Source organism: Phacochoerus africanus, chromosome 7 (genome assembly GCF_016906955.1).
Source record: "Phacochoerus africanus isolate WHEZ1 chromosome 7, ROS_Pafr_v1, whole genome shotgun sequence".
In the NCBI taxonomy this organism is placed as follows: Eukaryota; Metazoa; Chordata; class Mammalia; order Artiodactyla; family Suidae; genus Phacochoerus; species Phacochoerus africanus.
The window spans coordinates 34231681-34259226 of NC_062550.1; the positions used below are offsets into that span (position 1 = coordinate 34231681).

General features: G+C 42.3%; 1 protein-coding gene across 1 annotated transcript in view; it reads left to right on the plus strand.

Moving 5' to 3' along the window:
• The first annotated feature begins 10348 nt into the window (after positions 1-10348).
• IRAK3 (interleukin 1 receptor associated kinase 3) overlaps positions 10349-27546 on the plus strand; it is a 77182-nt gene continuing 59984 nt past the window's right edge. The window contains exon 1 of the mRNA XM_047787141.1: positions 10349-10627. Coding sequence (XP_047643097.1) covers positions 10483-10627 — 145 coding nt within the window. The 5' untranslated portion in view covers positions 10349-10482. The remainder of the gene's footprint in view (positions 10628-27546) is intronic.

Below are 27546 nucleotides of genomic sequence, written 5' to 3' on the forward strand. Positions count from 1 at the left end.
AAAGCTGCAGTTTCAGGGAAAGTGCTTTGTACATAAAGTTACTAAAGAACTTCTTCAGGGGTTTGAAAGACCTACCTGCATCTTTCTATTCCTGCATCTTTCCTCCTCCTTCTGACCATCTCTTCATCTTTCTCCCCTTCTTTTCATCTATTATAAACCTATTTATATTTATTAACTCCTGGCTAAAATCTCTTCCAGATTATTCTTAGACTATAATAATTCTATCCTTATTCCTGGACTGACTAGAAAATACTTTTTTTTAATTTTTTTTAATTGAGTTTTATCTACGACTCAACTCTAGGGGCCAGAACAGTGGAGGTTTACAAATCTCGTGTATTATGGAAAAAGAGCACAGGCTAATTTGAGTCTGAATCCTAGCTCAATCACTCACTAACTTTCAAGCACCCAAACACATGTCTCCGGGTCAAGGTTTTTTTCCTAAGCATCAGAACACCTCAATTGTGGGGTTGTTGGAGGATTAATATAGGTAAAGTTGGTGACAACATACATAAAGCCTTTGGTTCTGTGACAGCAGGTGCTCTACACTTTTTCCCTCACTGACCTAAATAGGTAGGACTTGATAGCTATTGAGGAATGGGGAGAGTATTAGAAAGAGGAAGGAAAAGAAGGTGTCAAGAATGGTCCAAGAGGAGTTCCTGTCGTGGCACAGCGGAAACGAATCCGACTAGGAGCCATGAGGTTGCAGGTTCGATCCCTAGCCTTGCTCAGTGGGTTAAGGATCCGGCATTGCTGTGAGCTGTGGTGTAGGTCACAGACGCAGCTCAGATCTGGCATTGCTGTGGCTGTGGCTGTGGCTGTGGCTGGCTGCTGTAGCTTCTATTAAACCCCGAGCCTGGGAACTTCCATATGCAACAGGTGAGGCCCTAAAAAAAGGCAAAAAAAAAGAAAGAATAGTCCAAGATAAGAATGAACACAACCACCATGAACTAGACTTTAGAAAAACTTTATTATGTAATAGAGAGCCTCTCAGGTTTGTTTGTTTTAAGGAAGTAATGTGATGAAATCTCTGTTTACTGTAGATTAATTTGGAAATAAAATGGATTGAGAGAAAACTGGGTTAGAGAGGCAACCTAGTTTTGAGATTAAGCCTCAGTTTCCTTGTCTGTAAGATGCGGATGGCACTGATCCCTACTTCACGGAGTCCTCGTGAATATACATGAATATATATGTGTGGTATAATAAAAAAAAATGTATTTTGACTTCATTCTCAGTACCTGACACAGAGGTTCAAAAACCCTTGGAATTTCTGGAGTGATCAGAGCATCTTTTGTTATTCACAAAGAGCCCCTTTCCTCCATATTTGAATTAATGCTAATTCATGAGGTGACTTTTTGGTGGGCCTTGAGATAGTTATAAGGGAGGGGCTGGCCATGCCCAAAAGATCAAGCATGTGATTAGAAGTTGGAACTTTTAGCCACATCCCCACCCAGATCTTGAATTTAAGCAAGTGGTCAATGATATCATCAATCATGCTATGTAACAAAACCCTACTTTAAAAACTTTGACACAGCATTAGTGGGCTGGGAGGATGGTGCACCTGGAGGGGACAGGGAAGCTCCGGACCCTTCTAGACCTTGCCGTGTTTATCTCTTCATCTTTCTATTCATTCGTGCCCTTTCTAATAAAATGTTCATCATAAGTATAGTGCTTTCCTGAGTTCTGTGAGTCACTCTAGTGACTTATCAAATTGTGTGTGTGTGTCTAGAATTCTAGGAACTCTCAAATGTGTCAAATATGTCAAATAGAAGAACTGGCAGCTTGAGGATACCTGAGACTTGCAGTTGGCATCTGAAGTGGGGGCAGTCATGTGGGACGAAGCCCTGAACTTAAAGAATTTGTATTAATTCTGAGTAGTTAGTGTCAAAAATGAAGGTCTTTGATCTTAACCTGTGGGGTCTGTGTTAACTCCACTAGTGAGTGTTAGAATTAGACTGAGCTGTAAGAAACTCAATTGTTATCAGCATATTGTGGTTTGGAACACAGTATATAAAGTATTGACATACTGCCCAGCACACAGTAAGTGCTCAGTAGGTGATAGCGGTAATTATCATTGGCTAGAGGCAAAGTCATCACTATTTTCATTCATTAGATATTTCTTGAGTAATTGCCCTGTGCCAAGCAGTATGCAATGTTCTTAAAGATGACTAGGACTCCCCCTCTACGCTCCAACCTTCAACAAGCCCATGCGTATACAAGAACAACAGCAACCAAAAAAGCTAGGATAGAAATAAGTACTGGAATTTTCTTGTGGTACAATGGGTTAAGGATCTGGCATTGTCATTGCAGTGGCTTGAGTTGCTTCTGTGTCGTGGGTTCAGCCCCAGTCTGAAACTTCCACATACCACAGGCATGGCAAAAAGAAGAAAGAGAGAAAGAAGGAAGGAAGGAGGGAGGGAGGGAAGGGAGGAAGAAGGGAAAGGAAGGAGGAAGGAAGAAAAGAAAGAAGAAGGAAGGAAGGAAAAAAGAAAAGAAGGAAGGAAAGAAAGAAAGAAAAGAAAGGAAAGGAAAGAAAAGAAAGAAAAGAAAGAAAAAGAAAGAAAAGAAAGAAAGAAAGAAAGAAAGGAAAAGAAAGAAAGAAAGAAAGAAAAGAAGAAAGAAAGAAAGAAAGAAAGAAAGAAAGAAAGAAAGAAAGAAAGAAGAGAAAGAAAGAAAGAAAGAAAGAAAAAAGAAAGAAAGAAAGGGGGAGGGAGGGAGGAAGAAAGGAAGAAGGAAGTACTGTTATAGAATCAAAAAAGAAATGATCAACTTTGGGGAGATTATAAATGGCTTCACAGAGGGTTTTAGTTTGCTATGGCTACTGTAACAAATTACCACAAATTGGGTGGCTTAAAACAATAGAAATTTATTCTCTCACGGTTCTGGAGGCCATGAGTCTGAAATCAAGGTGTCATCAGGGGTAGTTCCTTTTGGAGGCTCTTGGAGAGAATCTGTTCCATGCGCCTCCAGTGGCTTCTGTTATTTACCAGAAATCCTTGCACTTTCTTGGTGTGTGGCTTCATCACTGCAATCTTTGCCTTCATCGTCACTAGGCCTTCTCCCCTCTGTGTCTCTACGTACACATCTCTCTCTTCTTATAAGGACACCAGTCATTGGATTAAAGCCCACCCTCATCCAGTATGACCTTGTCTTAACTTGATTGCATCTGCAAAGACTTTATTTCCAATCAAGGTCACATTTACAGGTAACAAGGGTTAGGATTTAAACACATATTTAGAGATTACACAAGTCAAGTCACAGCACAGAGATGATTTTTCAATTAGTCTTAGTGGATAAGTAGGGTTTTATTAGGCAGGAGACAACTGAAAAGATGCAAACATGAAATAACTAGTAAAGACAAATTGGCAAAGACTCAGACACCTACAAGGGGCATTACAGAAGAATCAGATTTGGTGCCTTATTGAGTATAGGCGCCTAGCACAATGTCTGACATAGTAGGTGCTTAGAAAATTTTTTGAATCACTCAATCAATTGAAATTATTAAGCGTTCCCTTGGCCCATGTCACTAGAAACAAGGAAGTTGATTTTTCAGAAAATAATCTGTTTGACCCATGCTGATTTGAGAGGAATGCAAAAAACTGAAATGAAATTTTTCTATAAATACTGGAGGTGGATGTGAGAAGGGCATCTGTAGGAGAGGTTAGGGCTGAAGACACAAATATGAGTATGGTCCTCATAGAAATAACAGATGAAAATGAGGTTATATGAAGTCTCTAGGAACTGGAATAAAAAGATCCAAAAATTCAGCCTGTGGGTGCATAGTATAGACCAGAGGAGGAAACAAGTAGGAAAACAGAAGAAACAATTAGGAACATAAGAAGAAAATACCAAGCATCATCATAGAGGGAAAAAAAAGGCAAAACTTCAAGAGAGATGGTGTGATGAGGGCCTAATGATATGAAACTATCAGAATAAGCCATTTGATCTGAAAAATTAGTAATAGCTTTAGACTCAAATATGCTGGATATTTTCACATACAGACCTTTTACTGCTTTCATCATCAAGGCACCAGATTAACATCCAAGCCTTGAAATTCCTGTCGTGGCTCCACGGAAATGAATCCAACTAGGAACCATGAGGTTGTGGGTTCAATCCCTGGCCTCAGAGCTCAGTGGGTTAAGACTCCGGTGTTGCCGTGAGCTGCGGTGTAGATCACAGACACAGCTTGGATCTGTCATTGCTATGGCTCTGGTGTAGGCTGGTGGCTACAGCTCAGATTCGACCCCTAGTCTGGGAACCTCCATATGCTGTGGGTGTGGCCCTAAAAAGAAAAAAAAAAAAACCCAAGCTTTTACTTTTATTTTAAAAGTTCAGAACAATGAAATAAATTCAGTACAAGAACAAGAAGAACTATGACCACTATGAAAGACTGGAAGATGTGGATAACTGATTACCAAGTACTGTTAAGATATGTACCCTGAAACCTGATGATGGGACATAATTTCTGGAACTTATGTGCAGAGGGTTTGTCGTGAACTGGTTTGTGTCATCCCCTCCACACCAATTCATGTGTTGAAGTCGTAACCCCCAGTACTGCTGAATTTGGAGAAGGGGCTTCTAAGGAAGTAATTAAGGTTAAATGAGGTCACAGGGTGTGTTGGAGAATGGAGGGGATGAAAAGGACCCACTGAACTAAGAAGGCATCTTGGGACTGAAAAATGAGTCAGGAATCCCCATACAAGGGATGGATCAATAGATTACAGGGTAACTTACTCACAGAGTGGGATCAGTTGGACAAGAATCTGGAATCATTCAAAGCTGCATTCCACAAAGCTGAGGGGCCACTGGGGCAATGTTATAATTAGCTTAGGTGCTTAGAAACAGGACGTGCCCTCCTAAATCAAGATTTATGATGAGTATCTAGTCTTGTGGGCCCAGAGAATACATCAGCAACAGTCTTCTTCATTGTTCAGGGACTGAAAGAGTATAGAGGCCACCTAGACCTAATGATCACTAAACAATTTCTATTAACTACAAAGCCATTGATGACAAAGAAGAGATTTACTGCTCAGCACAGCTCCCAGGAGGGTCACTGGTTGAACTGAACAGGCCCAAGATGGCCCAGTGTGCCAACAGCCACACACAAGGTGGAACTGGAGCTGCAGCTGCCTACGCCACAACCATAGCAACATGGGATCCGAGTCACATCTTCGACCTACACCACAGCTCATGGCAATGCCAGGTCCTTAACCCACAGAGCAGGGCCAGGGATTGGAACCACATCCTCATGGATACTAGCTGTTGGGTTCTTAACCCCTGAGCCATGACAGTAACTCCAGATTTCAGAGGCTTTGATGCCTGTGCTTAGCTGGGGCGTGGCCACTGACAATGTCATTGTCACCCTGGCCTTCAGTTTTCCTCAGTGTCTCTGTTTGTTTGTCTTTGCAGTACATTAGTCTCTTACCTCCAGCTGGGATAGAGAAACGTCCTTCTTCTGGTGTCCACAATTTGGTGAGGGGGAGGGTGGAGTTGGGGAGTATCCCATGGCAAAGGGCTGGGTCACATGGTGAAGGATTCTGAGGTTCCGCAACAGCCCTCTCTTCAGCAGAAAGCAGGTATGCTGGCAGTGGGTAGGGTGCGGTGCAGGGTCTGGGGCTGGGTGGATTCTAGGGTACTCTCATACACAGCTAGAAGTTCACACTGCTTCCACCCATCCTGGCAGAATCATTCTCTACTAACATTTACTTTCTCTCAGGGGCCCTGCTGTCTCTCTCCACAATCCAGTTTCCATGCCCGTCTCACATTCCACAGATAGAGCTGTATATATACACTTGAACTCCAGTTTTGGATGGAAGAAGCTCGTTTCCTTCCCATAGGTTTTATAGGCCCTCGACAAATTAGGGAGTATTACCAAATGTCTCTGCAGTGAATCAGTTAGAATGCATTTAGTTGCAAATGACAACACCCCTGGTTTAAAAACTGACTTAATAGGAGAACTTATGTCATATAATTACAAATCCACAGGCAGGATATTCTCTAGGCATAGAACAAATGAGTTGGCTAATGATCTTATCAAGGGTCTGGTTTTTTCTCTCATTAGACCATCCCCAGGACTCACTTCGTTCTAATAGTCATCTCTGTGTGGTTGCAAAATGGTTCCAGAGATGGCCAAAGCTGCTGCCTGTTCTTATTCAGATCAAGAGAGAAAGAGAGGGAGAGAAATCTGAATGAGATTTGGTCTCCAGAGCCATAAATTATTATATTATAAAATCAGTATTCTTAGGATCATTGCCAATTCCAGTCACTTATTGCCAATTCCAGTTGCATGCCAGCCTGAATATGAGTACATGGACCATATAAATTTTAAATATGGAAGTCAGGGTAGACAATAGCCACATGGAAAGAGAATTCCAGGCAAGAGAGTAGCAAGGACAATTGATCTAATGTGGGATTCTGCCTGGTGTGTTCCAGGATCAGCAAGGAGTCATTGTCGCTACGCAGAATGAACAAGGAAACACCATCAGAGGGTAACAGAGTGGAGGGGGAGTGGGAAAGAGAATGCAGATCATATGAAGTGTTTGATCTTTCTTCTGAGTGATATTAGAAGCATTGTTGGTTTCTGAACACAGAGAGCCATCATCAGATGTGATTTGAAAGGCTCAATCTGGCTGCAATGTTGATTAAAGCCTGTAGGAGGCGATAGTGAAAGCTTTTAGTTAGGAGATAAGGACAGTAACCTGGACAAGACCGGTGATGGCTCAAACCAGGGTGGTAGTTGTGGAGGTGGAGAAAAGCGTCATCAGATTCTAAACGTATTTTGAAGAGAGTCACCAGGATTTGCTGGTGGCTTGGACATAAGCTGTGAAGAAGTGGAGGAGTCAAGGATGTCTCTTCTCTCTATAGTTTTTGCTTCAAGCAACTGGAAGGATAGAGTAGATGAGGAAGAATGTCAAAGGGCAGGTCCAGGAGGCATGATCAAGGGTTTGATCGTGGACCTGAGTCTGAAGTTCAAGAGAGAGGTCTGGGCTAAACATGGGTATATGGCAGTCCTGGGTAGATAGTTGCTATTTAAAGTCTCAAAACTGGCTTAGATCACCAAGGGAGTGGGTGTCAAAAGAGAGAACTATGAACTGAGCACTGGGACATGCCAACACTGAGTTACGGGAGAGCGCCCAACATTATAAATCAACTATACTTGAATAAAAAATGTTTTAAAAGTGTTCAGGGAGAATTGGAGGACCCAATGAAGGGAAGGTGAAGAGTAACAAATGCAGCAAGAAAAAATGTAAGAGAATGTGGAAGACAAATGAAAAAAGTGTCCAAGAAGGAAGAGGTGATCAACTGTGGCAAAAAGTACTGGTAGGTCAGATAAGATGGGGACTTACTTGACTATCTTTAGTAATGATGTGGAGATAGGTGACCCTGAAGAGAGTAGTTTCAATGGAGTGAGGGACAGATGGCTCTAGTTACAGTGGGTTTAAGAGAAGATAAAAGGAGAAAAATTAGAGACAAAATAGTCAACGCTTTACTATAAATAGGAGAAAAGAAATGGGATGATTGTGGCATCAAAGAGGAAAATGGCATCAAAAATTTTTTTTGGTTTGTTTAAAGAAGGAAAAAATAACATAGCATCTTTTCATGCTGATGGAATGGATCCAGAAAAGAGAACTGATGACTTTGCAGAGCATGAGAGAAGATGGGATCTAGTGTCCAAGTAAAGGGATGAGATTTGGGAACCTTGATAATTGATCCACAGAAAAGGGAGGGGGAGGATGAGAGTGTATGTTGGTACAGATGATAGTAGATAGGTTGATGTGGTTAAGATTCTGCAAAAGTTTTTCCTGATGCATCAGTACTCTTAAGATCATCAGCCGAGCCTAAGCATGAGGGAGAAGTTTGAGAGATCAAGAAGAAATTGGGCATAAACGAGTTATCAAGGAGATCAGCAGAATAAATGAACTAACAGCACTGGCGTTACTGCCTGGCAGCATAAAGGACCCACTTGAGAAACATGGCTTTGATTTTATTTATTTATTTATTTTTCTTTTTGTCTTTTCACGGCTGCACCCACGGCATATGGAGGTTCCCAGGCTAGGAGTCAAATTGGAGCTATAGCCGCCGGCCTACACCACAGCCACAGCAACGTAGGATCCGAGCCACGTCTGCGACCTACACCACAGCTCACGGCAACGCCAGATCCTTAACCCACTGAGTAAGGCCAGGGATGGAACCCGCAACCTCATGGTTCCTAGGCAGATTCGTTTCCGCTGCGCCACGATGGGAACTCTTGATTTTACATTGAGTCCAATTAAAAGATTTTTTTTCCTCCCCACTCCCTCCCAGCTATAATCAGGCGTGTGTGTAGAGCCAAAAACTGGATTTCATCAGGATGATAGATTTGCCAAGAGTTCAACAAAGTGAGAGGGGAGCAAGAGAATAGAGAGCATATGCAAGGGAGGGATTAAAATAATTGAGTATAGACTTGATGGATAAAGAGAAAAGCGAAAATGTCAAGAGGGTGGGGCCAGAGAAGAGTCGGCAAGATTTTGGATTTGGAATCCTTGTGGGGGGGGGGTAGGGGTTTGGGGAGTTAGAGTACTAGAGGGAATGCACTAGAAGGATAGGATAGATGTGATCAGAGAGCAGATTGATGAAATAGAATTTACACATGGGGTGCAGTTATTGCCAACGACAAGTTCCAGTGGACGAGTGAATGGCTGAAAAAGGACGGAGGACAAAACCACTGAACAAGACAAATCAAGGAACGTTAAACAGTTCCTTGTATTAGAAAGATCATCATTTATCTACATGTATTTTAAGTCACCAAGGATTAAGACAGCGTTTGCACTGGAAAGAATTACAGTAAGCAGGAGCTATATGGTCTAAAAATGAGGAGGCAGAATTGAGGAGGGCGAGAGCAGTGGATGACCGCAACAGTGAACACTGATGAGTGATACAACCTGATGATATAAAATTGAAAAGTCAAAGGCAGTTTCAGGGAGGGAGCATGATCTGCTACTAACTGACAACAATGAAAACAGGAATATGCAGTCTATAGAGATTTCACATAATCAGGCTTTCACATAAAATTCTTGCTTCTCTGTAAATCAGAAGATCTGGAAAAGCAGGTCTTGCTGACGGATTCACTCAGCCACAGTGATTTCCTGGCTCCTTTGCGTATTTGAGTTTGGCTCCCCTGTTCCAGCAATTCAAGTACTTAATTGCCTCTGTGTTGCTCAGCTTGTACAAAGCAGTATAAGGTAGTCCCTTTGAGGGGTATAGGGCTTCCTAAGCGTGTAGAGATGGACAGGAATTTGAGCACTGAAAAAAGGGATATAGAAATTCTCGCCCAAACGATATTAGCTTTACCAATTTCCAAGTATACTTTGTGGAATACTTTGGGTGAGAACGACTGGGAAATTTGAGCAGGTAGGAAATGATGGTGCATCATCACTGTTGACCTCTAGGGCGCGCCATCCTCCCAAGAGTCCGAAATCTGCAAGGTGGCCAATAGGTGTGGCTATTTTTCAGCTGATAGCCATCATCCCACTTTTCATTCCTTTAGGTTGGGATTCTTTTCACCACTGTCTGAGCATCTCTTCTTTTTGTCAGTAGTATTTGCATCATGCCTGCGGTGGGATATTACAGCATAAACAGTGGAAGATTTCAAAACAATAGCCAATTTTACTTAAACTCCCTGTTTAAAGCAAGAGGAAGATCCTGTGAAGCACTTTGAGGAAGGAAAAGATGGTTGAAAAATGTTTCATCAGGAAAGCCCGGGGAGAAAAGAAGGTGGTAAAACCAAACAGCAGCATGGAGAAGGGACAGCCTCGTGAAGAAAACGTCCACAATTTTATTCCACTTTATTCTCTCTTCTGTTTTTCCGTTGTTGGTATCCAGGTCCATCTCTTCCAATAATCATTAAGACATGCACATTTATCTGTTTAACTTCGGTGAAAGTTGGGAGGGAAAGGTGCCAAACGTTTAGAGCAGTTGCCTTCAGCTGAATGAGGCTGTAAGTCATTATTTTCCTCTTTCAGTTTTTCTGGGTTTTCCAAATGTTCCTCAAGGAACAGGGTAAAACGAAATACGTTTTTTAAAAAGACGTCATGACAGATCATCTCATATCCATCCAGGCCAGGCCGAGAGGGTGGCGGACTCTTCATCAGTTCTGCGCTTCTGGTTTTTCTCCAGCTCTCACTCTTCGCTTGGCCTCGTCCGGTCACGTCCCAAAGCCGCAGGAGCGAAAGGACTGTCGAAAACTGAAAGCCCGCGAGAAGGCAGAAGCCGCGACCGGGCGAAACCGCGGCCGAGCGGGCGTCCGCGGGGGCTCTCCCGGGAGCGACGCTGTGCGTCACGGGGGGGCCCGCCCCCCGCGCGGCCGGGGCTAGGCATGTGCGGCTGTCTTGGCCGCCGTTGTGGAAGGAGGATTTCCGCGGTTGTGTAACGGCAACGCGCGGCCGCGGAGAGGCTAGCGCTCCCCATCCCTCCCCAGCCTGGCCCCTGGTCTCCAACGGCCCAGCCATGGCCTGGACGGCGGCGGGGAGCGGCGGGGCCCGCGGCGCGCTCTCGGCGCACACGCTGCTGTTCGACATGCCGCCCACGCTGCTGGGCGAGTTCTGTGCGGTCCTGGACAGCTGCGACGGCGCGCTCGGGTGGCGCGGTCTTGGTGAGTGCGGCCCTGACCGAGGCTGCGGGGGTTGCAGGGGGCGACGGGGAGCGGCCGGTGGGGGGTCGGGGACGGGCGGGCGGCGCCTCGCACTCTCGGGCCGACGTGCTGGCCGTGGGGCTGGCGGGCTGGGCGCCGTCCGGGATGGCGCGGCCTCCAGGGGGCCGGGTAGCGAACCTGCCCTCGACTCGCTCGCCCTGGGAAGGCGGCTGGTACTTCCCGAGACCCACCCCCAGAGTTCCCCCTTGTTTGTCAGAGAAATTTCGGATTTTTCTGGAAGATTAAAGTGAGCAGAGCCTTGGGAAAACAAGCTACTCGCGTGAAACCACCTAATGTTGCCTGCCTTGTTGGTTCGAATATTAAATAAGAAACGCCTGTGGGATATTTTCTTGTCATTGTAAAATGACCCCCACAATATAGTTTTCATATGAAGATAATGTTTATACCTTTATCCTGTGATGCTTTCAGTGCACGTCCCTTAATTACCTTTCAGGTGAAATGCTAGAGTAAAATATTGTTGGTAATTAACGTTGTTCACAGGTTTCTTATTTAAATACGTCTTGCTTATTTACCCACTCTGGTGGAATGAAGGTTTAGGCTAGAGAATGGCTTTGTAATTTGGAAAGTTGGCTCTGAGGAGTTCCCCTTGTGGTGCAGGGGAACCGAACCGGGTTGGTATCTATGAGGACGCAGGTTCGATCCCTGGTCTCGCTCAGTGGGTTAAGGATCCAGCGTTGCCATGAGCTGTGGTGTAGGTCCCAGACACCACTCGGATCTGACGTAACTGTGGCTGTGGTGTAGACGGGCAGCTGTAGCTCTGATTTGACCTCCTAGGCTGGGAACTTCCATATGCCGCGAGTGCGGCCCCAAAAAGCAAAAAAAAAAAAAACAACAAAAACAAAAAGGAAAGTTGGTACCAAGACTCCTTTTTATGCAGACTTTGGAAAGTTGAGCAACTGCCTGTTGGAAATGATCGTCAGAAATAATCCAGATAAAAATCTCTAAGTACATGCAGTTATGGTTCAATTTGATACTTGATGATGTCACATGTATTGTTAGTTGAAAATAAACACAAATAATGTCAAAACAACTTAGCCTTAATTTTTTGAAGTAGCTATTCTTACCAAGAATAGCAGAAGACCAAGAAGGAAAAAAGTTTTATTTGTTGTTGAACAATATGGTCACACTTCTGGAATGAGGCATTGGGTTTCTAGTTACTTAAAGATTGTTTACATATTAAAAGCGCTGTAATTTTGTTATAATCCTTAAGTAAAAAGCAAAACACCAATTTCTGGAAAGCATGGACATTTGCAGTATGCATTTGAGGGATAAGATCCCGCCCACCCTGGATCTTTTAGAAATGGATGATGGCATGGCAGTTTTTGGACCCATTGGTTTCCTAGAATTACTGAACTTGTGAGAGAAAAATGTTTTATTCCACTACATGGTTACTGCATGGGTTGACTAGGTACCATAAGTGAGTGAAATAGGTTGGTGTAGACCATGCATATGGCAGGACGTATGTCTCATCCAAATGGAGCAGTTAGTACTCAACCCCAAGCCACAGGTCCTTTTTAGGAAGTTCAGCCCAATGTTGCTGGATCTTTTTTCTCCCACCCCTCTTCTTCTCTCCTTCCTCCCTCTTACGCAGCATTGAAATTGAGATATTCATGCATTACATAGGTTTTCTCATAAACCTTTCTAAGGCCCCTGTCAAATAGGTGCTATTATGATCATCAGGTGAGAAAACTTGTAAATTGGTTACAGTAATTGGCCCAACTTGACAGTGCAAACACATGCAAAGCATTTGGCCTGGAAAGTGCAAAGTAAGGAATTGAAGCATAGCCCTCTGGCTCCAGGGCCTGTGCTACCGCCACTTTGCACTTCCCCCCATGACATCCTCAGGGTCACAAGTACTCTGTTCTTTCAGCTACATCTCATAGCCTCCCTAAAGTACAGCCACTTCTGCCATGGAAGTACCATTCACTGAGCCATTTCAAACATGCAGCCGCATTTTCCTAGTAGTGGAAATAAATGAAGACCACCCAAATGAGAACAAGCAAAGGCTATTTATTCAAAGCAAGGGAGTCAGCCACCATCTCTTGTGTTTGACAGATACAAAGGCAAGCAGAGGATTGGAAAAGCTTTATAGAGGAAAAAAAGCTTCAGGTATGCCCTGATTGGAGGCTTTTGGCATGGGGAAGCTGTACACAGACCAACCAGAAGTGGGGCATTCTGTGTAATTATTTAAGGGTACATATTTGGCTTTCTCTCTCTGGCCCTAAGTTGAAATCAGGGGCAAAAATTAGGAAAGCTGTTAGCTATTAACGAAGTCCTGACCATTTGGGACCAACTTCTCTAAGGGTTATTGTTTGACTTCCCAAACTGATTAGATAGTACATTGGCTTCCTGGGCTGGTCGATACACTGTTATGGGTCAGAGTTCTATTTTTACATGTAGTCTGGCCATTTTTCTTTTGTATGTTTGAACTTTTGTAGAGGAAGAATCTAAACTGTTTATTCCTTTATACTGCAGCAATCATTCATTGTGCAGGGGTTGTGCCCCTGACTGTCTGGACCACAGTTTTGAAAGGAGACCTGGAACGGATCAGCTGCTTCATGAGTTGTTGCCTCAGCAGAAGGGGAAGGCTGGTTCCGTTCTGGGTGGTTGGGGCAACTGCCTGGGTGACATAGGCTCAGTTTCCCTGTTGGCATGGTAAAGGAAAAAGGAAAGAAAGAGATACAGGGAGGGAAAAGGTGACCTTAGAGGGTGGAGGGAGAATGTCAGAGGACTGAATCAAGGAGACAGTTTCTTTGATGCTCAGGACAGCCTGTTGAAAAATCTGTATAGAAAACAGCTGCAGAGTTCCTGTCTTGGCTCAGCAGAAATGAATCTAACTAGCATCTATGAGGACACAGGTTCGATCCCTGGCCTTGCTCAATGGGTTAAGGATCCAGTGGTGTAGGCCAGCGGCTACAGCTCCAGTTCAATCCCCAGGCTGGGAACCTCCATATGCTGTGGGTGCGGCCCTAAAAAGACAAAATCAACAACAATAACCACAACATAAACAGCTGTAATAGTAGTAGGCAAGAGTAGAGAAAAGCAACAGAAAAGATTAACCAAACTAAGCATTGGTTCTCACTTGAGTTAATCATGATTTTTTATGGTGACTATTGAGCTATGTTTACAAAGGTGGCTCTGACAAAGGCAGGTCATATGGTGGCCTATGTGGCAATATCAGTGTATACAGGATAAGGTAGACTGGTCATTAACAAACAGGAGTCACTTGTGCAATCTTTTAAAGCTACAGATGCTCAGGCCCCACCCCTGGAGCTGTTGATTCAGTAGGTCTGGGTCAAGGGTCCAGCATCTTTCTGGGTTTTTGTTGTTGTTGTTTTTGCTGAGCCCCAGGGCTAAATGCATAGCCTAGTTTGGGAGCCCTTTGCAAATTTCTCTTCTTTAATAGCATCTTAGCATCACAGTTACTTTACTATAGTCTTTCAGTATTTCGCTTAATTCTTTCTATCCTTAAATACATTTTACATATTCTTTAATTTTTTTTTTTGTCTTTTTGCTATTTCTTGGGCCGCTCCCGCGGCATATGGAGGTTCCCAGGCTAGGGGTCTAATCAGAGCTGTAGCCACCGGCCTACGCCAGAGCCACAGCAACGCGGGATCCGAGCCGCGTCTGCAACCTACACCTCAGCTCACGGCAACGCCAGATCCTTAACCCACTGAGCAAGGGCAGGGATCGAACCCGCAACCTCATGGTTCCTAGTCGGATTCGTTAACCACTGCACCATGACGGGAACTCCTGTAATTTATTTTTTAAAGTATAGTTAACTTACAGCGTTGTGCCAATTTATGCTGTACAGCAAAGTAACCCAGTCATATATATATGCACATATTTATGTATACACACATACGTGTGTGTGTGTGTGTGTGTGTATATATATATATATATATATATACACACACACATACAGTCCTTTTGTTATATTATCTTCAATCATGGTCTATCCCAGGAGACTGGATGTAGTTCCCTGTGCTATACAGTAGGACATTATTGCTTATCCACTCTAAATGGAGCAGTTTGCAGCTACTAACCCCAAGTTCCCAGCCCATCACATTCCCTCTTCCATCCCCCTTGGCAACCACAAGGCTCTTCTCTATGTATGTGACTTTCTGTTTTGTGGATAGGTTCATTTGTGCCATATTTTAGATTCCACATATAAGTAATAGAGTATTTGTGTTTCTCTTTCTGGGTTACTTAGTTTGAGAATCTCTGGTTGCATCCATGTTGCTTCAAATGTGTTTATTTCATTTTTTATGGCTGAATAGTATTCCTTTGTATATATGTACCACTTCTTAATCCATTCATTTGTTTATGGACATTTAGGTTGCTTCCATGTCTTGGCTATTGTGAATAGTGCTGCTATGAACATACAAGTGTATGTATCTTTTGGATTTATAGTTTTGTCAAGATATAAGCCCAGGAGTGGGACTGCTGTATCATATGGTAGTTCTATATTTAGTTTTCTGAGGAACCTCCATACTGTATTCCATAGTGGTTGTGCTTATATTCCCACCAACAGTGTAAGAGGGTTCCCTTGGTCAGGTTTATTCCTAGGTATTTAACTTTTGGGGGTGCAATTTTAAAAGGTATTTTTTATATTTCTTTTCTAGTATTTCATTGTTAGTATAGAGAAATGCAACTGATTTTTTTTTTTTTTTTGCGCAACCCGTTGCTGAATGATAATCTTGTATTCTGCTACTTTGCTGAATTTATTGAGGAGTTCAAGTCATTTTTGTGTGGAGTCCTTCAGGTTTCCTATATATGGTAGGATATCATCTGCATAGAGTGACAATTTTACCTACTTGCTTCAAATGGAAAAATGGGCAAAAGACCTGAATAGACTCTTCTCCAAGGAAGATGTACAGATGGCCAGCAAACACATGAAAAAATGCTCAACATCGCTGATTATAAGAGAAATGCAAATCAAAACAACCATGAGATACCACCTCACACCAGTCAGAATGGCCATCATTAATAAGTCCACAAATAACAAGTGCTGGAGGGGTTGTGGAGAAAAGGGAACCCTCCTGCACTGTTGGTGGGAATGTAAACTGGTACAGCCACTATGGAGAACAGCTCAGAGATACCTTAGAAATCTATACATAGAACTTCCATATGACCCCGCAATCCCACTCTTGGGCATCTATCCAAACAAAACGCTACTTAAAAGAGACACATGCACCTGCATGTTCATTGCAGCACTATTCACAATAGCCAGGACATGGATATCTTTTATTTCTTTTGTTTGTCTGATTGCTGTGGCTAGGACTTCCAGTATATGTTAAATAAAAGCCATGAGAGGAGTTTCCGTCGTGGCTCAGTGGTTAAGGAATCCGACTAGGAACGATGAGGTTGCAGGTTCGATCCCTGGCCTTGCTCAGTGGGTTAAGGATCCGGCGTTGCCGTGAGCTGTGGTGTAGGTCGCAGATGTGGCTTGGATCCTTCGTTGCTGTGGCTCTGGTGTAGGCCAGCAGCTACATCTCCGATTAGACCCCTAGCCTGGGACCCTCCATATGCCACGGGAGCAGCCCTAGAAAAGGTAGAAAGGAAAAAAAAAAAAAAGTCGTGAGAGTAGACATCTTTGTCTCACTCCAGATTTTTGCAAGTAGGCTTTCTCCATTGAGGATTATATTGGCTGTGCGTTTGTCATAAGTGACGTTTGTGATATTGAGATATGTTCCTTCTATGCACACTTTGGTAAGAGGTTTTTTTTTTTAAATCATAAATGGATGTTAAATTTGGTCACATGCTTTTTCTGCATCTATCAAGATGATCATGTGGTTTTGGACTTTTCTTTGTTAATGTGGTGAATGACATTGATTTGTGCACATTTGAACCATCTTTGTGAACTAGGGATGAATTCCACTTGGTCGTGATGTATGATCTTTTTGATGTGTTGTTGGATTTGGTTGGCTAAAATTTTGTTGAGAATTTTTGCATCTATGTTCCTCAAAAATATTGGTCTATACATTTTGGAAGTATCTTTGTCTGGTTTGGGTATTAGGGTGATGGTGGCTTCATAGAATGTCTTTGGGAGTGTTCCTTCTTTTTCAGTATTTTGGAAGTGTTTAAGAAGGATCTATATAAGTTCTTTGATGTTTAGTAGAATTCACCTGTGAAGCAATCTGGTCTTGGACTTTTGTTTGTAGGTAGTTTTTTTTTTTATTGCATCTTTAATTTCATTTCTGGTGATTGATCTGTTCAAGTGATCTGTTTCTTTTTGATGAAGTTTTGGTGGACTGTGTGTTTCTATAAAGTTGTCCATTTCTTCTAGGTTATCAAATTTGTTGGCATATAATTGTAGTATTCTCTTATGGTTTTTTTCTATTTCTGTAGTATCAATTTAGATTTCTCCCTTTTCATTTTTTATTTTGGTTTTTTTTTTGGGGGGGGGTTTCTCTCTTCGTGGTAAGTCGAGCCAGAGGTTTGTCAATTTTGTTTACCCTTTCAAAGCACCAGATCTTGGTTTTATTGTCTTATTTACTTTTTAAAAAACCGCTTTTATTGATTTCCTCTTTGATCTTTATGATTTCCTTCTTTCTGCTGACTTTAGGCTTTGTTTGTTCTTCTTTTTCTAATTCTTTTAAGGTTAGCTTGTTGATTTGAGATTTTTCTTGGTTTTTTGAGGAAGGCCTGTATCACTGTGAACTTCCTTCTAAGAGCTACTTTTGCGGCATCCCATAGATTTTGTATGGTTGTGTATTCATTGTCGTTTGTCTTAAAGTATTTTTATCTCCTTTTTGGTTTCCTCATTGACCTATTGGTTTTTAGTAGTGTGTTTTTTAGTCTCCAGATAGTCAGTTTTTTCTCCTTTCTTTTGCTGTAGTTGGTTTCTACTTTCATGCCATTGTGGTCAGAGAATACACCAAAATAATTTCTATACTCTTAAATTTGTTGAGGTTAGTTTTGTGCCCCAGTATGTGGTCAGTCCTAGAGAATGTTCCATGTGCACTTGAAAAGAATGTATATACTGTTTTGAAGGGGTGGGGATGAAATGTCCTGAAACTATCAATTAAGTCTAACTGTTCTATTGTGTCGCTTAGGATCTCTGTTGTCTTAGTGATTTTCTGTCTAGAAGATTTGTCCATTAATGTGTGGAGTATTAAAGTCTTCTACTATTACCGTATTCCATCAATTTCTCCTTTATGTCTGATAGTATTTGTTGTATGTGATTGGGTGGTACCATATTAGGGCCATATATATTGACAATTGTAACAGCCACTTGAATTGATCCTTTTACCGTGAAATAGTGTCCTTTATCTTTATGGCCTTTGTTTTAAAGTCTGTTTTATCTGATACAAGTATTTTAACTCCCACTTTCCTGTCATTGCCATTCTCATGGGATATCTTTTTCCATCCTTAGGCTTTTAATTTATATCTGTCCTTTGCCCTAAGTGGGGTCTTTTGTAGGCAGCATATTGTCAGTTTTTTTTTTTTTTTTAATACAGTCTGCCATTCTATTTCTTTTGATTGGAGCATTCAGTCCATTGACATTTAAGGTAATTATTGATAGATTTGTGTTCATTGCAATTTTAAACCTTGTTTTTTAGTTGACTCTGTTTCTCCTTTTGCTCTTTCTTTTTTGTTTCTTTCTTTTGACTGGATGATTTCCTTTTGTGCTTGTGTTCTCTTCTTGGTTTTGGTGAATATATTTGTTTTTGATTTGTGGTTGCCCTGTTTGTCAAGTATGTTAACCCCTTCCCATATCTGCTTGCTTTAGACTGATAGTTATATAGGCTCAAACACATTCTACCAAGAGAGTCTAGATTTTCTTACTCTCCTTCCCCACATTTTATGATTTTGATGTCCTTTTTTAATCTTCATATCTATCCTTTTGCCATTCCTTGTGTTTATCATTGCTTTCTTTTTCTCATTAATCTTTATATTGGCTTATTTCAGTAATTACTTTCCCATTTTGATTTTTTCCATCCTATGTCTTTTTACTTATTTCCTATTTAGAGGAGGCATTTCAGTATTTCTTTTAGAATGGGTTTAGTATTGCTGTATTCTTTTAGTTGTTGTTTGTCAGAGAAATTCTTTATTTCTCCTTCTATTTTCAATGATAATCTTCCTGGATAGAGTATTGTAGATTTTTTTCCCTTTTAGAACTTTGAATATATCTTGCTACTTACTCTTTTCTGACCTATAGAGTTTCTGTAGAGAAATCAGCTGAGGGTTCCCTTATAATCAACTCTCTGTTTTTTTCTTGCTGCCTTGGGAATTCTCTCCTTTAACTTTTGCCATTTTTATTATAATATGTCTTGGTATAGGTCTGTTTGGGGACCTCTGTGCTTCCTGTATCTGGATGTCTGTTTCTTCCTTCAGATTTGGAAAGTTTTCAGCCATGATTTCTTCAAGTACACTTTCAATCCCTTTTTTTTTTTTTTTGTCTTTTTAGCTATTTCTTGGGCCGCTCCCGCGGCATATGGAGGTTCCCAGGCTAGGGGTCGAATCGGAGCTGTAGCCACTGGCCTACGCCAGAGCCACAGCAACGTGGGATCCGAGCCACGTCTGCAACCTACACCACAGCTCACAGCAACGCCGGATCGTTAACCCACTGAGCAAGGGCAGGGACCGAACCCGCAACCTCATGGTTCCTAGTCGGATTCGTTAACCACTGCGCCACGACGGGAACTCCCCCTTTTCTTTTTCTTCTTCTTGTCCTTCTGGAATCCTATTAGGTATAGATTGGCACCCTTTATATTATCCCATAGATCTCTTATACTGCTTTTCATTTTTTTTTCTTTTTCTTCTCCTTCTGGATTCTGTTATGCTTAGATTGGCACTCTTTGTATTATCCCATAGATCTCTTACACTGCTTTCATTTTTTTTTTTTTCATTTGTTTTTCTCACTGCTGTCCTGATTGGGTGATCTCCATTATCCTATCTTTGAAGTCACTTACTTGTTCCTCTGCATTATTCATTCTGCTGTTCAGTGCCTTTAACTCAGCTCATGTCTCTGCAAACGAATTTTCTGATTTTTCTTGGCTCCTTCTTATAGTTTCTAGTTCCTTTTTAAAGTAATCTGCATTGCTTTTGATATCTGTTCTTAATTCCTTCAGTATTTCCATTATCTCCTTTTAGAACCCAGTGTCTGTTAGACTGCAGAGGTCTGTTTCATTGTCTGCTCCCTCAGGGGAGTTTTCCTGTTCTTTTAACTGGGGATGGTTCCTGTGCTTCTTCATTTTGCTTATATTTTTCTTACTCTGGGTTTAAGAGAAACAATCATCTACTATAGTCTTAGAAGGCTTTTTCTATGTGGGACTGTCCCTGGGTAGGTTGTAAGGGCTTCGTTTTTTTTGTTTTATTTTGTTTTGTTTTGTTTGTTTGTTTGGCATGAGGGATGCTTTTGGTTTGGATGCTTGCTGTCTCTTTCCTCTGTGTGTACTGGCTGTTATCCCCTTGATAAGGGGCATGAAGGTGTGTAGCCTGCCTGTGCTTCCAGGAAGTGGGGGCAGTGGGAGGTGTCTGCAGGCAACAACTGCTTGCTGGGCCCTTGACAGTGTTGGGGACCCATGGGGAGGTGGGGTGGCAGGCTGCTCCTGATTGCAGGGCCCTCAGCAGTGGCAGTGACCCTCAGGGAGCAGGGGATGGTGCCCAGAGCCCTTGGCAGTGGCAACAGCATGGAGTGTGCATTCATAGGGAGGTGGGAGCATTGAGTGGTGCTTGGTTGCAAGGCCCTCTGCAGCAGTGACCCCTGAGGGGACTGGAGCTGCAGCCAGTGCCTGTTCGTGAGACCCTTGGTGGTGGTGGGCTGCATCCACCTTGGGAATCTGAGATGGCTGCAGCAGTTGGCACTTGCCCCTGTAGCCCACACAAGAGGTGCCCTGCTTCCTGAGAGCCCAAGGTGCACAGAGAAAGATGTTCTTATGGGAGTCTCCACACCCTGCCCCCGGCATTCCCCAACAATGGCACCTTGCTTCCCTGGAGGGCCCAGGCTTCCTTCCGCACTCCCTTGGTTGTAATGCCCTGTTCCCTGGCCTCCTTTAGGCTGTTTCCACTCAGCCATCCCTAGTCTTCATCCTGGAACTGACCTCTGAACCAGAGTCTGAGGGCCCAGCCCCGGCCTGAGTGTCTCATGCTGTGGTGCCCTGAATGGTGGTACCATCATCTATGTGGCTCTCTCGGCTTTGCCCTTCTCAGCCTGGCTGCTGCAGTTTTCCCTGAGACTTTGGGGCTCCCCCTCTGTCCAGGTTCATCTCTCCAGCAGTTAGGTGACCCTCAGGGTATGGATTCCTTTTTTCTTTCACAGCTCCCCCTCAGTAATGCTGGTCCCATCCCGATTGCTTTACCTCCTCTCTCTCTCTTTTTTTCCTTTTGTTCTTCCCAGTTATATGCAGGGTTTCTTCATCTTTTGGAAGTCTGAGGTCTTTTGCCAGCATTCAGTAAATACCCTGTGGGCGTCGTTCTACATGTAAATTGTTTTTTCTTTCTCTTCTCTTGATCTGTTTGTGGGAGAAGGTGAGCTCTACGTTCTTCCCCTCAGCCATCTTGATCCCATCTTTACGTATTCATCTTTAAATCACTTTTATTTTATTGTTGTTAAACATAGTACAATCGCATAATGTGTTCTCTGGCTGATGTTGATGATTTTTTGGCGAAAATAGAAACCCAAATTAGAAAACACTATGTATCCGCGTTCTCTTGTGGCACAGCAAATTAAAGGTCCAGCATTGTCACTGCTGTGCCTTGGGTCACGACTATGGTGCAAGTGTGACTCCTAGCCTAGGAACTTTTGCATGCCATAGGCATGGCCAAAAAAGAAAAGGGAAAAAGGGATTTATTTTATACTACCTCAAAGACATCATAACATATATACAGAGCTGCCGGCAACAACTGATTTCATTAACTTGCACTGGTATTTAAATTGTTTGGAGTATCTTACACTGTAAAACCCCTCTCAATACATGATACAGTAAGAGATGAGAGAGAAGCCCTTCTTACAGATATTATGTAATTATTACAGCTATTATGTAATGTCCTTCCTCTCAAAAAAGAAAGTTATCATAGAAATTTTTGTTAATCACTTTAAAACAAAATAAATGTAAAAATCACATTAAATGTGTATTTGAATATTTAATAAAGATTTAAAATAATAGTAATAATATTACTAATAATTGCCACCCTCTTTGAGTACTTACTATTTGCTAGACTCTGTGTGCTAGCACTTTACATGGATTATCTTATTATTTATCACAAACTCTATGAGATGGAGACTCTTCCTATTTCCTTTTATGGATAGAAAACTGACTCTTAGACTTGAGGTAATTTATCTCAAATCAGTCTAGTAAGTCACAGACTAGGATTCTAACCAGATTGTCAGACCCTAGAGTCTATGGTTTGTTTGTTTTTTTTAATTTTAGATAGACTTTATTGTTTAGAACAGTTTTAAATGTACAGAAAAGTTTAGAGTGTGGTGCAGAGAATCCTCATATACTCTTATCTTTCCAATATAGGCTGCATCCAGTTTCCCTTATTATTAACACGTGACATTATTAGTACCACACATTTGTTACAATATAGATACATTATTGTTATTTTTATTTATTCATTTTTAATTTTTTTTTAGGGCTGCACCTGCAGCATATGGAGGTTCCCAGGCTAGGGTTTGAACTGGAGCTATAGCTGCCAGCCTATGCCACAGCCACAGCAATGCAGGATCCGAGCTGCATCTGCAACCTACACCACAGCTCACAGCAGTGCTGGATCCTTAACCCACTGAATGAGGCCAGGGATTGAACGCATCCCCACGGATCCTAGTCAGATTCGTTTCCGCTGTGCTGCAACGGGAACTCATGGATAATTGTTATTAAATGCAGTTTACGCTTGACTCAGATTTCCTTCATTTTTACCTAGTGTCCCTTTTCCCTTCCAGAATCCCATCCAGGGTATCACATTACATTTAGTGATCATATATCCTTTGGCTGCTTTTGACTATGATAATTTCTCAGACTTTTCTAGTTTTTCATGACCTTGACAGTTTTGAGGCATACTGGTCACTACTGATTTGTGCTAGTGTACTATTTTATAAAATGTCCCTCAACTGAGATTTTTCTGAGGTTTTTCTCATCACTAGGCTGAAGGTGTGGATTTGGGGGAGGCAGACCATGAGCGGTGGAGTGCCGTTTTCACTATATCATATAGGGAAACAGTATTTACATGCCTTATCACTCTTGATGTTAACCATGGCTTGAGTGGGGTCTGTCAGTTTTCTACACTGTAAAATCACTTTTTTCTCCCTCTTTCCATATTGCACTCTTGGGAAGGAAATCACCATGTATGGCCCACAGTTAAGATGTAGAGAGTTATGCTTCTCCTCCCTGAAAGTGAAGTAGAACCTGTGTTCTTTTTATTTTATTTTTGAAAAAAAATTTGGCCTCCCTGTGGCATATGGAGCCCCCAGGCCAGGGGTCAGATCCCAGGCACAGTTGGGACCTACGCCAGAGCAGCAGCAATGCTGGATCCTTATAACCCACTGTGCCGGGCTGGGGATCGAGCCTGTGCCCTGGCGCTGCAGAGATGCCACCAATCCGGTTGCACTGCAGCGGGCACTCCAGAACCTGTGTCCTTTTGACCACCATGTTATTTCTCCCCTATTAACAATGTCCTGTCTACTTAACTTCGCTTAAGTTACCACCACTTTCTTTGTTCCCCTTAATGGTAAGATTCCTCCAAACGGCTGTTTATACTCCAGTTCCTCCATTCTCCCTTGAACCTGCTCCAGTCAGGCCTCCACTGCCCCAGTGCTCCACTGAAATCCCTCTTGTCCACAGTTATTGTGGCCACATCCAGTGCTCAGTTCTCAGTCTTCATCTTATGTGGCGTAGCTGATCTTTCTTCTCTCTTGAGAGCTTTACTTCTCGAACATTATACTCTCATCATTTTCTTCTCTTCTTACAGGTTCCTTATCCTCTCTGAGGATGCAGCTGGGATTAGCCCATGGCCCTCTTCTGCTTATCTGCTGTACTCACTATCTTGTTAATTCCATCTGTGTCCTCATAATTCCCGGATTTCTCGCCTGGTGCTCTCTCTCAAACATCAGCACCTGTTTGCCTATTTGACAGGCATCTTCCATGTAACAGTCCAGAGGTGCTCCGCTCCCCCAGAGTCTCTTCCCATCTCAGTTAGTGGCACCTCCATTCTTCATTAGTTCAGGCCGAAAATATTAGTCTTCTTTGACGTCTCACTTTCTTGCACAGACCACATCCTGTCTGTCAGTAAAGACTGCCTTCATTATCTATCTAATAATCTGACCGCTTCTTATCACTGCCACCACAGCCGTCCTGATCCGAATTACCATCAGATCGCACCTGGATAATTTCAGCAGTCTCCCAACTGGTCTCCTCGCTACTGCCCCTGCATCCACCTTGAGTTTCTTTTCAGCACAGCAGCCGGTGATATTGTGAAACACGTGAAGTATCTTATACCATTATCCTATTCAGAAACCCCCAGGAACTTCCCATCTCATAATAAACAACGAAGCCCTGCATTGCTTTTCTCACTTCCTTCTTGTTTGCTCAACTCCAGCTAAATTGGCCTCCGTGGACATTTAAGGAACATTTTCCCTGCAGGTAACCTTGCAGCTTGCTTCTTCACATCCTTCATAGCTTTGATTGATTATTACCCACCCTGGAGTTCCCATTGTGCCTCAGCGGAAAGGAATTTGACCAATATCCATGAGGATGCAGGTTCGATCCCTGGCCTCCCTCAGTGTGTTGGGGATCTGGCATTGCCATGAACTGTGACGTAGATGTGCTCAGATCCTGAGTTGCTGTGGTGTAGGCCAACAGTTACAGCTCCAATTTGACCCCTAGCTTGGGAACTTCCCTTCTATATGCCACAGGTGTGGCCCTAAAAAGACAAAAAGAAAAAAATTATTACCCACCCTGACTGTGCTTATAAAATTGATTCTCCTTATGTTCCTTTAACTGCTTTATTTTTCTCTATATCATATACCATTCTTTTTATACTTTATATATGTCTATACGTATATATGCATATATGTACATATATTTTTTTTTGTTTATTGTGCATCTAGAAATAAGCTTCATGAGGGGAGGGATTTTTGTTTGACTTATTTCCTGCTTACTCCTCCAACATCTAAAATTGGACCTGGTACCGATTAGGTATTCAGTAAATAACTTATCTAGTGAGTGAATTAATGAATAAACAAATGTCTATTAAATATCCAGAACCTTGTTGGGTAGAATCTTAGACAAAGCATTGTACTAGTTACAGTCCTTGTAAGGACTGTCTGATTTACAGGCAACAGAGCAGTACAGGTGCTATAAAGGTGAGCAACAGAAGGAAGTCTGGGAAAATAGTACTGGTAATTATCTGACTGTGGAATTACACAGCTTCTGAGCTCCAGACTGAAACACCGGTGTTGATGGTGAACTATGCTTTAATTATCTCCCAGAGGTCATTACATTTAGGTCCTTCCCTCAGTCTGGGATTAAAAGAGCAGGACAAATGGAAGGACTTCTGAAAAACCTCATGTAGGTCTTCCCGGTTATGAGATACAAGTCCTACTCAGGCATGGAGTGAAAAGTACACACAGGTTTAAGTATGGACAAGTATTTAAGTAATTATTTAAGTAATTCTTGTAAAAAAGTTTTTTTGTTTTTCCTTTTATGGCCACGCCTGTGGCATATGAAAGTTCCTAGGCCAGGGATTGAATCCAAGCCACAGTTGCAACCCGCACCACAGCTATGGCAACACAAGATCCTTAACGCACTGCGCCAGGCTGGGGATTGAACCCACGCCTCTATAGCAACCTGAATTGCTAGTTGGACTTTTAACCCACAGTGCCACAGCAGAAGCTCCTTAACTCTTGTAAAATGTTTAGCTACTGAGTGTTGATGTTATGGTCTGGTAAGAGGAGTTGAGCTAACTTATACTTTGGAGTTTTGTTTTACTTTTTTTGCAGTTAAAAATATCTTTTCAGTCTTAAAGTCTTTTTTTTTTTTTTTTAATTGCCTAATTTGTTTGTGGTCTTTGTGGGGAAAAAAAAAGAAAAGCATCTTTTCCTTTTCCCACTTTGTTATCTCAAAACAAACTTTGCAAGAATGCAGACTATTTCCTCAGGGTTTTGGCATGTGGTTATATGCAAATACAGAGATCCCAAATAGGGTATGTTGCGTTATTCTAAAAAACCCCTTCAGAGATATTTGCATATGGAGAGTGATTTCTGCAGCTGAATTCCCCAGCGGTTAGCACTACCTAGACAGTCCTGCCCTGTCAAAACAGAGCCTCCAAGAACCTTTGAGCATTGAATGATTATTAAGCGATCAGTATCTTCAGATTAATTTATTTCTGAACTTCTCAGGTCAACTTCTTTGGCTTATATTATGCCAAGATCCCTTTCAAACAAAAACAATTTACCTTCCAAAAAGGATTTTAAACAGTGTTTAACTACAGTCTATTGTCTTTCCATTTAGAATGTTCTTCATTTTAACAACACAGCAGTCACTGAGAAGTTCATTCTTTATTTAGGACTTTAATAATTAAGTTCTATGTTCTGGAAGGAACAAGCAAGGAAGGATTAGAGAAAACTTTGAATGCTAAAGAATCTAACAAGAATCAAAATCGGGCTGCTTTTTTTTTTTTTTCGGGCTGTTTTTAAAATAGAATTCGAGCTAAATGAATTATACATTTTATGGATGCTCATAGTACTCCTTTAGTGGTGTTTCTCTTCCCAGTGCATCAGCATTGAAGACAAGCTATTAAGTTTGTCCTGTGAATCACCAGTTAGAGAAAGAGCAAACATTTCGTTTCCAGTCCTGGAAGCAGCCCATGCTTTCAGGATCCGTTTTCACTGAGCTGGGTCAGTTTCAACACAGTCAACTGTTTACTGATAGAAAAATGCCTTTGTCCAATATAGCTTTCTTTAGACACAGTACAAACTCAGAAACTTTTGCCCTTGGTCAGTGTTAGGGAGCTATGAAAAGCTCAGCTCATTTGGCATCTGTTCATTCACCCGCGAGCTAAATTCCTAGATGTGCTGAGAGAGAGCGTCTCATATTAGCAGTGTTTCAGCCAAGGCATGGGATGGGAGGACACAGGGTCATGGCCTGTTGCACTTTTAAAAAGGAAATTCCGAAATCTTAAAAAAGGAAAAGAAAAACAGGGAATGGAATTATGTGGGAACTCTGACATCCCCTGGAGCTTGAAAAGTTACCTCCAGATTTCCTTAATAGTTGTAAACTGTTCCTTTTCTACTGTGAGAATTGTGAGCCGTAAAATGTTTATGCCTTTTTATGTGCAAATACTGTCTGTGAGACTCCTGGTAGTTGCCACCAGATGGATCTTCCAAACACTAAAGCTTCCATCTTTGCATCACCTTCTCGGAAATCTTAGACCGGTCCCATTTACTTTCAGGTTCAAGTATTCAGTCATGCTAACACTCAGGGCCTCTGTCAGCATTCAGCAGGTGTGTATTGAGTATCTGCTGTGTGTTGGCACATTCCTATGAAGGTAACGTGGAGACTTCATGGAGCTCGTTCACCTTTTCTTGTCTTTTTTCCTATTTATTTACTTACTGCTTTTTAAGCCCACACCCGCGGCACATGGAAGTTCTCAGGCTAGGAATCAAATCAGAGCTGTAGCTGCCGGCCTACGCCACAGCCGCAGCAACACGGGATCCCAGCTACGTCTGTGACCTATAACATTGCCCAGGGCAACGCCCGACCCTTAACCCACTGAGCGAGGCCAGGAATCGAACCGCATCCTCATGGTTACTAGTTGGATTCCTTTCCACTGTGCCACAACGGGAGCTTCCACTTTTTCTCTTACTTGAATCCTCTGCTCTGCGCATCCTGGTGTCCTCTTTGTCCCTCATGCCC